We start from the raw sequence: 13,447 nt of genomic DNA on the forward strand, positions 1-13,447 counted from the left end.
AAAGTTATAATTTTTCTAATTATAAATTTCATCTTATAAAAAACTTATAATGTATTAGACTAATCATATCAGCCTTTACATTATGTATTCTATGTAATCATGAATGTGTAAGAATTTATACATTAAAATAAAATTCAAATCAATGATAAATTAAAAGTTACCATTTAAGGGCTTGTTCTCTTACGTTGAAATTCAGTTCAGTTCAGTTCTGTTCAGTTCAGTTCAGTTTAGTTCAGTTCAGCTCAGTTCAGTTCAGTTCAGTTCAGTTCAACTCCTAATTTCCTTCTCTTATAAAATATTCATTTCAGTTCAGTTCAGTTCAGTTCAGCTGAGTTCAGTTCAGTTCAGTTCATTTCAGTTCAGCTGAGTTATTGATTGTTTTATACCTCTACATCTTTAAAAGTTTTATTTTAACATCGTTAGAAAATTTGAAAATTGGTTTTCACAACCAACTAAATCAAAGAATTCGTTGAGTGGGGCCCACCATGTCCACGTGTCATTAATATATTAGTTCAAAAAAATGGAAAAAAAAGAATTAAATTATTTTAAATGCCACCAACCTTGCACAACCCACCCCACCGCCAGCCCCCTTCCCAACCCTCGAAACGGCTCCCTCCCCAAGCCAGCCCTCAACTCGGCCCCAAAAACCTACCCCTTCTGTTTCCCTAATTACCCCGAAAGGGTCAAAAATTGGTCGATTTTAGTTGTCAAATTCAGCCGTTTTGGGCTGGAGTAAAAGAAGGAAGTGAATTTCAATAAAAAGGCTTGTTTTGAGAAAATAAGGGTAAAAGGTTAGCTTGTTTTCATATTATGCATGCCTCGTTTTAAGAAGACCAATGAACTGAAGAATTATCCTTTTCAATTTTTCTTTAAAAATATCAACCCCCCCCCCCCACCTTTGTTTGCTCGATGTTATATCTTCTAAACCTAATCTCTAAAATGGTGAAATTTGTTCATCTTTAATTCTTAGCATACCATACTAATCTCTTTATCTCATTTTGGAATTACAAATTGAAATATGTTTATCTTTATAACTTACTAATCTCTCTATCTCATTTTGAAGTTACAAATTGAAATTTTTTTTCTCAAAGATTCAATTCCTAGTGGCCCATATCGAATAAGAAAGTGTGACAATTATTGAAAAAAAAATGGATTTAAAAAAAATATTGCAATTATTATAAAATAAAGAGAACATAAAGAAAGAATGTGGGGCAAAGTGGTGTATGTGAATAGTGCAAAAGTAAAAATGGGTCACTTGAAAAAACAAAAGGAGTAAATGATATGGCAATTAAGGGCGGAATTAGGGGGCCTGGATGGGCCATGGCCACCCCCTTGGCCCAAAAAAAAAATAGTGTTGAAGCCCAATTTATAAAATTAAAAAAAAATAAAAAATAAAAGAAAGAAAAATAGCCCATGCATACATGTTAGGCGGTTGACACAAAATTAGGAAAGAATCTTTCAATTATTTTTCCTATAAAATATAGGAAACAAAAAGTACTTCTATATATATAGGCTTAGGGGTTAGGCTACTTTTGAGTCTTTGTTTCTTTGACAATTTCTAAAGTATATATATATTTTTTTTTACCCTTTTACCAACTTAATAAAATAACAACTATGGAGTACCTTCAAGCTTCAACGGTAGCCTACTTCGGTACCTTCAGGTTCGTCTTTTCTGACTATTTTTATTCTTTGTTGTAATTTCATTATTTTTTAATATATATATGTATTAGGGTTATAAATTAAATTAAGAGAGTTAAATTAGATTATAAATTGTGTTACTTTGTATATGTAATTTAATTAGCCGAATAAAATCGCATAATTTAATTTTATCATAAATTACTATTATAACTCAACGATATTATGAATTATTTAGCGTGTCATTGATCAAAATAATATTATTTTTTCTAGGTTGAAAACTTGAAATATGAAGAGAAAAACAATTGACTCTTATTTTTCAAAAGCAAAATCTCCTTCCGAATTGAACATTGAAGACCCATCCCCTAATGTGACTGTTGAAACGAATGTTGATGTAAATTCCGAGAATTTTACCCAGAATGAACAATCAACAAATGCATTTAAAGCTCAACCTACATTTAATATTGGAAAAAAAGTTTTGATGCGTGATCCGACTTTGCGTAAGTCAATTGATAGTTACCCTTCAAAGGAGCAGGAAGATATTGTCATTGCATATATACATTACGAGCCTTATCAATTTCACTTAGATCAATACCCTTCTTCAGGTCCGACAAATCACCCACGTCGATTCCAATCTCTAATTGGTTTAAGAAATTTCCTGGCTAGAATATTCCCTACAACGGATGCAGCTTATTGTTTTCCATGTTTCCTTTTTCCAAAGGACCCATTAGGAAAATCCAGATCAAATGTTCTTACAGTACAAGGATTTAGAAATTGAAAAAGGTTGGGGGTAAAGATTGTTATTTGTTATCTCATATGGGGAAAGATACCAATTCAGCTCATGGATATTCAACAATATGTTGAGAAAATTTAAAGAAATCTGAAGTTCACATTAATCAGACATTTGAAAAGCCTAATCCAGAGTTGATTGAAGATAATTGTTTAAGAATAAAAACTTCAATTGAAGTAGTGCGATGGCTTACATTTCAAAATTGTGCATTCAGAGGACATGATGAAAGTGCAAAGTCGAAAAATCAAGGTAACTTTCTTGAGATGTTAAAACTCTTAGCATCATATAATAAAGATGTATGTAATGTTGTGATGGTCAATGCCCCACAAAATTCTAAATATACATCTCCTGCAATTCAGAAAGAGATTCTACAAGTATTTGCAAACAAAGTGCAAAAAAGAAATTCGTGAGGAAATTGGTGATTTAAAGTTTTGTATTATTGTTGACGAATCTCGAGACATGTCTGAAAGAGAACAAATGGCTATTGTTTTAAGGTTTGTTGATAGATATGGTTATTTACGATAGCGGTTTTTTGAGCTAGCACATGTCAAAGATACAATCTCCAAGACTCTCAAAGAAGAAATTTCTGTGGTTTTACCTAACCATGAGTTAAGCATTCAAAACCTTAGAGGGAAAGGCTATGATGGTGCTAGTAATATGAGAGGAGAATGGAATGGTTTAAAGGCTTTGTTCATGGAAGAATGTCGCTATGCTTATTATGTACATTGTCTAGCACATCAATTACAATTAACTTTTATTGCTGCAGCAAGGGAAGTAGCTGAGGTTCACGATTTTTTTAAAGATTTAATTTTTATTGTTTACACTGTTAGCTCCTCTTCTAAGCGTCATGATGAGTTACAAGCTAGCCAAATAGCTGAATTGGAGGATTTAATTGAGATTGAGGAGGTTAAAACAGGGAAAGGATTGAATCAAATTGGCACGTTGCAACGTCCTAGGGATACTAGATGGAGCTCTCATTATAAGTCGATTTATAGTCTATCAAAAATGTACAATGCTACTCGCTTAGTCCTTGAAAAATTAGCCATTGATCGTCGGGTATCATATTCTCAACGTGGGGATGCTAAATCTGCTCTAAAAAAGTTGGTATCATTTGATTTTTGTATTTATCTTACACCTTATGGAAGATCATATGGGATATACAGATGGTCTTTTTCGAGATTTGCAGCATAAATCACAAGACATTTTAAATGCTATGCATTTAGTTGTTGGTACAAAATCCTTGATTCAAAATTTTAGAGATAACGGTTGGGAATCCCTTTTACAAAAAGTACAATCATTCTCCCTTAAACATGATACTCAAATACTAGATATGCAGGTTGCTTATTCTGATATAATTCGATCTCGACGCAACAAAGACACCATAACAGTGGAGCATCGTTATTGGGTGGATGTGTTTAATGTAGCTGTAGATCAGCAATTGCAAGAGCTAAATAGTCGCTTTAGTGAACGAACAACAGAGCTACTGACTTTAAGTGCATCTTTGAGTCCTATTGATGAATATAAATACTTTAATGGGGAAAGTATTTGTCTCCTTGCAGAGAAATATTATCCCGAGGACTTTACAGAGTATGAAAAATCACATTTGAAGTATCAACTTCAACAATTTTATAGTGATGTTCCTAAGCACCCGGATATGAAGGATTTGAGTACCATTACTGATTTGTGTAGAAGTTTGGTGGAGACTATGAAATCAGTTACTTATCCATTAGTTGATAGATTGATTCGGCTTATTTTGACCCTTCCGGTTAGCACAGCAACAACAGAAAGAGCTTTCTCGGCAATGAAAATTGTGAAAACTAGCCTTCTAAATAAGATGGAAGATGACTTTCTTTCCGATTACTTGCTAGTGTATATTGAGAAGGAGATTGTTGTAAAATTTGAAATAAAGTCAATTATAGATGACTTTTATTCTATGAAACCTAGGAGAGCTCGTGTTAAGTGATTAGTATTTTTTTAATACTTCAAATTTTTATAGACCTTTTTATATTAATGGTTTATGTTGATTTTTTTTACCCAATTACATATGCATTTATGACTTGTTGATGTATGTTTTTTAGATTATCGATTAGGTCGGCCACCCCTTCGAAATTTTTCTGGTTACGCTACTGATGACAATACACATAGAGCAGTACTCCCTTATTTTAAAATAAATATTCTACTTTGACTAACATAGCCGACAAAGCAAAACTTTACATAATAATAACTTTATATATCAATTAATATAAATGAAACTCCTTTTGCTTATTAATATTTGCATCACTTTTAACTTAGGCCATGTTTAGTTTACTCTATTTTTACTTATTTCGGATTAAATTAGAAAAATAAGTTTTGACATACTCTATCGTTTTATGTGCATTTTCTATCCCTAAATATCTTTAATTTCTTAATGATAAAAATTATGAAAATTAGAAATTACTAAAATACACATTATTATGAATCTAACAAGACCCCTACATAATAAAATTTTTCCTTTTATAGCTTAGCGTACAAATATCAACGTTGAGTAAAATTACACAATTAGATGAGATTAGAAAAGAAAAAAAAGTTTAGATTTGATCAGATAAGCTAAGGAAAAATAAGGAGAACTATATAAGCGCTTATATACTTTCGAAATATTCTATTAGATTTGAGTTTTTTTTTACTATTATAAAATGTATAAATTATTGATGAGTGTCATTTATGGCATTCATTTGATCCTCTTTAGGGTGAAATTCATACCATTTTATAGCTCTTTTCTTTAGTTTTACTCTTTATTTTTTAGTTTGCATTTTCTTTGTTGATTTTCTATTTTTATGCATTTCTTGGTTTATTTTGCCATTTTCGCTTTTTATTTGTTTGTTTTCGTTCATTTTTCAGGTTATGATCATAATCCAAAGATTCCCAAGTCTCTTTCCCAAGTTTGACATCGTTTGAGGTGCCTCTTGCCTACCATTTGAAGTTCAAGTTTGAAGGAGTGCAAGGTCCAAGTCTTCTAGCTAGTGCATTCAAGTGGTGGGGGCACCATTCTTGGTGTTGAACCCACCGTGGAGGCTATTTGAAGACTGCCACCTTCCGTGTTCATCAACATCATCAAGTGGTGCGCACGAGGAAGAGCAAAGTCGAGGGTGAAAAAGGCTTCCATGCTCCCAGGCGCAGGTGTCGCGCGCGCCCGCGTAGCCTGGTGGCGCGGGCGCGCCTCTCTGGGTCTCTGTTCCATACCCTTTTATGCGTGGCTGTGCATCCACCTTAGAGATGGTCGTGCCTGTACGGGTCTTTTTGGATGATCTAACTAATTTTCCCTTAGTTAGTTTTACTATATATAGATTTTCCTTCTATTTTTAGAGAGAGAATCATTAGAGGGTAATTAGAATAGAATTTTAGATCATTTTGTAGAGAGAGAAACTCTAGTTTGTAGAGAGAGAAATTTATGGTTGATGATTCTAAGCATTTTCTCCATTGATTTGAAGCAAGTTTGTAAGGATTTCTTTTACTTTAATGCGATCTTTAGTTTTTTTATTTCAATTGTTTTGTTGATTGTTCAAGTTTGATTGATTTGTGATTGATTTTAGCTTGATTAATATGATGATGATGATGATGAATTTGTTGTTTAGCTTAGTTTTGATCTTGATTTCCATGGATTGTGAGTAGTTTACTTGCTTGGGTGATGGTGAAGCATATATGAGTAATGGGTTGATGCTAATTGGGGGAAATAGATGAAGTTGACGTTGTGATTAAATTGGTTGATTGATTATGTGCATGTGTGTGATTGATTGAAAAGTAGCTAACTTTGATTGTTGCACTAGATTGCATTGTAAGTTCACATTGATACGGACAATTGATAATTTGTGGCTTACATTTGTCGATTGAGTTGGATTGTGAAATTCCTAGCTCTCTCTCGTAGTTGACGCTAGTTTGACCTCTAGGAGAATAGCTTATCATACTTTTTTGATTGCATAATTGATTTTCCCTCGCAACAATCGACTTAGTCAATTCCAATCCCGATTAGTTGTGTCCATCGCAAGTATTATGTGGATCCTAAACCCTAGTGTTTGATATATTTGGTTTAATCTCGTTTTCTTAGTTGTTTTAGAGTACACACACCTTACTTTACCTCTTCGCAATAGCTTAACTCTAGCAATAGTGATCACCTCCCATTCCTAGTGGTTCGACCCTTGACTTACTCCTATACTAGTTATAAGGGTGTGTTGAGTGATTATAAATTTTGTTTGGCTTAGGGAAAATAAGTCCAACGACCTAGTCTCCACCCCTTGTCAATTATACTACGTATTATGTAATATATCATTGGGCTAGTTACAACGTCTGTTTTCATAAAAAAAAAATAATGAAAATACAAATTAATAAAATACACATTATTACGAATCTAACAAGACCCCTACATAACAGATTTTTTCCTTTTATAGCTTAGTGTACACATAAATCAACGTTGAGTAAAATTACACAATGAGATGAGTTTATAAAAAATAAAAAAAAAATAAAAAACAAACAAACAGACAAACAAAAGAAAACAAAAAAAAAAAGTTTAGATTTGATCAGATAAGCTAAGCAAAAATAAGGAGAACTATATAAGCGCTTATATACTTTCACATATTATATTTGATTTGATTTTTTTGTTACTATTATAAAATGAATAAATTATACTACGTAATATGTAATATATCATTGGGTTAGTTACAACGTCTATTTCATAATTAAAATAAGGAAAATAATGTTCACAATTTTTACTACTTCATCCGTGTTTTAAGGCCTGTTCATATACTAAACTAAGTTAAACAGATTGGAACTGAACTGAACTGATTGGAGCTGAACTGAATTAAACTGAACTAAACTGGTTAGAGCTGAATATTGGAACTGAACTGAACTGAAATTTAGCTGAAGTGAATAGACTCTTAATAAGTGTTACACTTTCTTTGTTGGCAAAAAGCAATAATTTAATATAATTATTTTCTCTTTTTATGGTCATAACCCAACCCCACTCTTGCTTTTTTATTATTTCTTTTCTTTTACATTCATTATTGTTTGCCATAAAAAAAATAATAATAAAAATAAAAATAAAAATAAAAACAAAAGCATTCATTACTTTTCAATAAACAATTAACTCCACTATTTTTCTTTTACAATTTTCTAATACTCCAACTACCTCACTGGCCTGTTATATCATTAAAACATTTAAATTGCCTAAAACTATGTGGCGGTCTAAGTGTAACACTTATTAAAACACGGAGGGAGTAATAGGCAATTAAATATATTAATGGTCTAAGTTATGTCTTGACAAATATATCAGCCAAAGTGATGCAAATACTAAAAAAACGAAGGGAGTAAAAGGTTAATACTTCCTCAATTTTTCTTAATTATCACAACATTTGGAAATAAAAAAGTTGTGACTTACTACCATAAAAACTTTTAAATTTTTTTTATTTTACTACCAAGTTTCACTTTAACTAAATTATAACGTCACTAACTCACATTTAACCCTTGGTTAAGCAATTTGACCACAAAAAACAAAGAAAAATAAAAATAATCTAACCCATGGTTACCCCCCTAATAGAACCCAATTTCACTACCTCTTTCTCTCTTATACGCTCTCCACCCTTTCTCTTCTTTACTCTGACTTTTAATCTCATTTTTCAAGCTAATATATTTCTTCTCTTCAACAACCCTAAAATTAAGTCCCTTTGCCAAATTATCATTTCTTCATCACACCAAATAAAGTATGCGCATCCCCTTGTATTTTTTCCGCATCAAAATCTGGACAATCTATAAACCTCCTACTTTGGTCCACGATTTAATTATATAAAGCCCTCAACTCACACTTGCACTTCCAACCCACTAACCTTGCACCTCTAAACATCTCCTTGTCACAATTATGGTGTTAAAAAAAAAACAAACAAACTTGCATCACTTGTAATTTTGAAATCGCAGTCTAATTTAAAGAAAAATATAATAGCCCTAAGTTAATCAACCAAAATCGCAAACAAAAAGCCCTAAATTGAAAATTCCCAAAAATGTGTTAAACCCTAGATTCGAAAACATTTACACCAAATTATTTATAGGCCAGGGAAATAAAACAAATTGATCGTTTAACTGGATCGATTAGAGTATAGATGGGAACAATTAGTGGTCAATTTAGAATAACAACTTTAATTTCAGAGAAATCACACAATGGTGAAGATTCTGAAGAAGGAGAAATGAAGAAAAGAGGTTGGTTTGGTTAAGTTAGTTAGGGGGTTAACCATGGCCGGGTTAGTTTATGTTTTCATTTCTTTTTGTGGTTAAATTGCTTAACCAAGGGTTAAACATGATTTAGTGACGACATTTAAGACTTAAAGTGGAGGTTGGTAGTAAAATAAAAATTTTAAACGTTTTTATGGTAGTAATTAACAAGTTTTTTTGCGGTAGTAATTTTTAAAGTGGCTTTGATATGCGGTAGTAATTGGCAAATTTTCCTGGAAAATATAAGATTAGTTAAAAGCTAAAGCTATAATAATGCTATTATACAATTTATTCTTGGTTTCGCCCAAACATTTTGATGTACAGGCTATAGTTTTTTTTTTGTTTAATTTTTTTTTTATTATTATTATTTTTTTTTGACAAAGAGAACTAAGAAAACTAAAACTAGAAAGTAAAATAAAGTAAATCTCTATGCCTAGCAGCAACTGTAAGATAGTGTGCTTCTTGAACCGAGTCCCGTGAAACCTTCTGAATATGACAAGTAGACAGTGAAGATAAGGTATCCCTTATTTCTTGAATAATCCAAATAACCGAGATATCAGATGAACCAGACTCAACCAAAAGCCGAGGAATGAGCATACATTCAGTAAAAAGACTAATTCTTGTGAAACCCTGATGACAAGCATGCTTAAGGCCAAAAAGACAGGCCTGCAACTCAGCATGAACCGTAGAACTAGTCATGCAAGAACGAGCACCACCCCCAACATATTGAGAACAAATGGGGTCCCAGAAACACCATCTTGTACCTGCATTTTGAGTTTCATTGTCCTAAGCACCATCAAAACATATAACAATATCCCAGGGCATTTAAAGATTGCCACAAAGAATCTGATTTACCGAGGAGCAAGAGAACCCAGGAGGGAGACTTTCAGAATAATCTAAAACATCTCGAGCATTTCTACTTCTAGCACTCCAATCAGAGGCTAGATCTAAGACATACCGAGGAGAAGATACTGCAATCTCATATTATTTTGGGTTAACCAAATAGCCCAACTGATCCCGAAGAAACGATCTTGAGCTGACCAGTTTTTAGCTTTAGCATAGCTTGAAATGATACTTGAAAACCAAACATCAAAAGCAAGAGAATCTTTATGTTTAGGAAGGGAATCCCAAGTAATAGAATCCCACAGAAGACGAGAGAAAGTACAATCGCGAATTAAATGAGCCACCGATTCAGGCAAGACATGGCAAAACACACAAACAGAATCAACATGAATGCCTTTACAAACCAAAACTTGTGTCGTAGGAAGAGCATTATGTAGAATCTTCCAAGCCAGTATTTTCCATTTTGGAAGCACAGGTAAACCCCATAACTTTTTCCACCACGAAGAATTAATGGGAGTAGTGGGCTGGGGTAGAATCTGAGAAAGGATACAGGAGTAGGTTGACTTTGTTGAAAAAGAGTCATCCCTTGTGTATTTTCAGTACACAAAATCATCAATTCCCTGAAGTAGTGGTCTTTCCAAACCAAGAATTACCAAAGCAACAGAGGAAGGTAAGAGATGCCGAACCTTAGAAGCGTCCCAAGCACTCGAACCTGGAAGTAATAACTCAGAAACCATCGAAGGACGAGCCTGCTCAGGAATACTGTCCTTGAAATCTTTTTTAACATTAGGAACCCAACAATCCTGAATAATTTTAACCTTCTCTCCCGAGCCTAATTTCCGGGTCAAACCCTGGATTAAAGCTGAGCCCCCTTTTGCCAAACCACGACTTCCCCAGGAAGGACGGGAACAAGTAATAGAGGGTTTGGAGGAAATTAAGGAAGGGTGTTTAACTTTAAGGACCCGAGACGCTAAAAGCGGAGGATTGAGCCTCAACCTCCAAGTTTGTTTAGCTAGCAAAGCCAGATTAAAGCTCGAAGATGACGAATACCTAGACCCCCCCAAACCTTTAGGGAGGTGAATCGCCGCAGAAGGTGCTAAGGATACACCTTTAGAATCTTTGTTAGATTTTTTCCAAAATCGAGTAAGAAGCGAATCCACACGCTCACAAATAGTAGAAAGGATCTTGAAAACCGAAAGAACATGGTTAAAAGTAGCAACCAGCATAGAGTTAATAACAACCAAGTTTGCAGCCGTTGATAAGCGGAGATAAGCAAACGAAGATAAGCTTTGGACCACCTTATCCACCATAAATTGAAATTCTTTGCATTTGGCTCGACCCAAATCTACTGGCAGACCCAAGTATTCACCAATGGAAGGTTGAGCATGCATTCGGAGCTTACTAGATAAATAATCTCGATAATCATCAAGAGTATTAGAATTAAACCTGACAAAAGATTTTTTGTAAATTAATCACCTGACCTGAGGTAAAACAGAATTCATTTGGAACAGATAGAATCTGATCACAAGCTGAAGGAGAAACTCTGAAAATTAACAACGCATCATCAGCAAAAAGAGATGTGAGACAAAAGGAGCCCGCCGAGAAACTCGTAAACCCTGAAATAACCCGTTCTTTCATCACGCCTCAACTTTAAAGAGAAGACTTCCATGCATAACACAAATAGGTAAGGGGATAAAGGATACCATTGCCTCGAACCACACTTAGGTATAAGAGGCTGAGAAGGCGAGCCATTGACCAGAATTTGATACGAAACTATGGTAACACATTGTTGAAAAATGTGAACCCAATATGGTGGGAAACTAAATTGGCGCAGAGTTTCCCATAGAAACTCCCAATTGACCCTATCATAGGCCTTATTCATATCAAGCTTTAAAGACGCAGAACATTACCGAGAGGAAGAAGTGGACATGTACGAAAGAAGTTCATGTACTAAAAGACCATTATCCGCCATAAGCCTACCCAGAACAAAAGCATTCTAGGTGTCAGAAATCAAGGATGTAGAACCCGACGAAGCCGATTAGTAAGACATTTTGCAATACACTTATAAAGTACATTACATAACCCAATGGGATGAAACAGAGAAGGTAATTCAGGATGTTCTACCTTTGGTAATAAGATAGAAAAAAGTACAGTTCCACTCTTCCACTCCGTTAATAATTAGCCATAAGCAAAGAAATACTGAATAGCTTCAATGACTTCAGGTCCCACTACTGCCCAGTGTGTCATGAAAAAACCATCTGTATAACCATCAGGGCCAGGAGATTTATTTGAACCAATATGAAACATAGAATCCTTAATTTTCGAGGCAGAGAGAACGGTTGCAAAAGAAACGGATAATCTACTGGTGACAAGGTGGGAATGTCCAAGTCCTCCCATTGACACGTACCTGGAAGGGGAGAGGTATCGTGACAATTAAAAAGTAACGAGAAGTGGCTGTACAAAAGAGTAGAAATTTGAGAATGATTAGAGATCCAATTATCCTCTTTATCCTTCAAACTCATAATTTTGTTCCGACCATGACAGGCCTTAACAGAACGAAACAAAAGATAGGAATGAGATTCACCTAAAGTATCCCATCAAGTCTTACATCTTTGTTTCCAAAATAAGAAAGCTGCCTGAGCAAGAGATAGTTTATCTTCCCGATGCAATAACAGATCACTCCTAGTCCCTTTATCCTGTAGAAAAACCCAAAGCCACCGAATTTTGTAAATCTTGCCAATCAATTCCCCATTTCCTTTTGTTTGAAACACTCTAGGTCTATAAGCATTGTTTAACAGTTTCAAAAATTTGAGAGATAGTAAAACCGGGATGAGAAATGTACCAACTAGAATGGATCAACGAAGCAATTTCTCGTAAACCTAAACACCAGTTTTCAATCTTATACAGACGTTTTTTAAAGTGCTTAAACCCGACTCTCTCAAAATTATAGCCTCGTGATCCAAGAATAAGATTGGTTGATGATAAATAGAGTCCTCTGGATGTAGATCCAACTAAGAAGAAGTAGCATATCCTTTATCAAGTCTTTCATAGGTAGGCTTTTGAATTTGACCTTTAGTCCAAGTAAATGAGGTCCATAAAAAGGAATATCCATCAATTGAGAATTTAATTTCCACTCAATAAATTCATGGCGACCCTGAATTACTGAAGAGCCTCCCACTTAATCAGAAAAAAATTCTACTTGGTTAAAATCACCAAAGAGCATTGCATTTAGAACTGTATTTAAAATTCATGCCCGAAAAGAAATTTATGGCGAGCCATACACAAATATGATATATTTTATTGCATGACCAGGAACTTGCACTTCACAAAAGATTACATGAGAAGAAATAGAAAGAGACTTAACTACAATAGGGGCAAACCAAAAGACAACTAAACCCCCACTTAGGCCTAAAGCATCTACTCCACAAAAGCCATCATAACCAACAAAAGCAAGCTTATTCTTAGCTATATTAACAGAAACTAGAGTTTCCATAAGAAACATAATATCTACATCATAAGAGCGAACTAGAGAAGCGACATGCGGAACTTTAGGAGAGTCCGCCATAACAAGATCCCTACAGTTCCACGCTGCAATATTCATGGCTAATTTGGTGGCTCAATTTCAGACATCCACCATGCCCACAGACCCCTCTAGAGTAGAACTCAAACTAGGAGACCCATTGTTGCTACATTTGTGCTTTTTAAAAGGCTTCAAGAAGGATATACAAACCCAACCAGCATCAGATACTTGCGGATGAGTAATTGGAGCAGCAGGAGAGACAAAACGACGCTTACAGGGGCAAACATCCTTCACCCATTTCCAAAATCAATCACCTTTCTTTGATAACTTCATAGTTATATGCTTTTTTCCCTATTCAGTGTCTAGAGTGGAAGCAGCTGAGGTCGGTGAGCCTGGAGATAGTGGCACAGAAATAGGTGGTGAGCAAT

At 34.4% G+C, this 13,447-nt stretch overlaps 3 protein-coding genes across 3 annotated transcripts; 2 read left to right on the top strand and 1 right to left on the bottom strand.

Moving 5' to 3' along the window:
- Nucleotides 1-1,924: 1,924 nt before the first annotated feature.
- Nucleotides 1,925-3,616, top strand: LOC145604028 (uncharacterized). Its single transcript, XM_081659982.1, has 3 exons — nucleotides 1,925-2,392; nucleotides 2,512-2,799; nucleotides 2,951-3,616. The coding sequence occupies exons 1-3, from the start codon at nucleotides 1,925-1,927 to the stop codon at nucleotides 3,614-3,616; spliced, it is 1,422 nt and encodes a 473-aa protein (XP_081516108.1).
- Nucleotides 3,617-3,755: 139 nt separating this feature from the next.
- On the top strand, nucleotides 3,756-4,388 carry LOC145604029 (uncharacterized). Its single transcript, XM_081659983.1, has one exon. The coding sequence runs from the start codon at nucleotides 3,756-3,758 to the stop codon at nucleotides 4,386-4,388; it is 633 nt and encodes a 210-aa protein (XP_081516109.1).
- A 4,670-nt stretch (nucleotides 4,389-9,058) lies between these two features.
- On the bottom strand, nucleotides 9,059-13,100 carry LOC145604030 (uncharacterized). Its single transcript, XM_081659984.1, has 7 exons — nucleotides 12,880-13,100; nucleotides 11,700-11,906; nucleotides 11,410-11,475; nucleotides 10,153-10,945; nucleotides 9,732-10,035; nucleotides 9,512-9,627; nucleotides 9,059-9,442 (listed from the first exon to the last, which is right to left on the bottom strand). The coding sequence occupies exons 1-7, from the start codon at nucleotides 13,098-13,100 to the stop codon at nucleotides 9,059-9,061; spliced, it is 2,091 nt and encodes a 696-aa protein (XP_081516110.1).
- Nucleotides 13,101-13,447: the final 347 nt, after the last annotated feature.

This window comes from Chenopodium album, chromosome 22 (assembly GCF_948465745.1).
Source record: "Chenopodium album chromosome 22, dcCheAlbu1.1, whole genome shotgun sequence".
In the NCBI taxonomy this organism is placed as follows: domain Eukaryota; kingdom Viridiplantae; phylum Streptophyta; class Magnoliopsida; order Caryophyllales; family Amaranthaceae; genus Chenopodium; species Chenopodium album.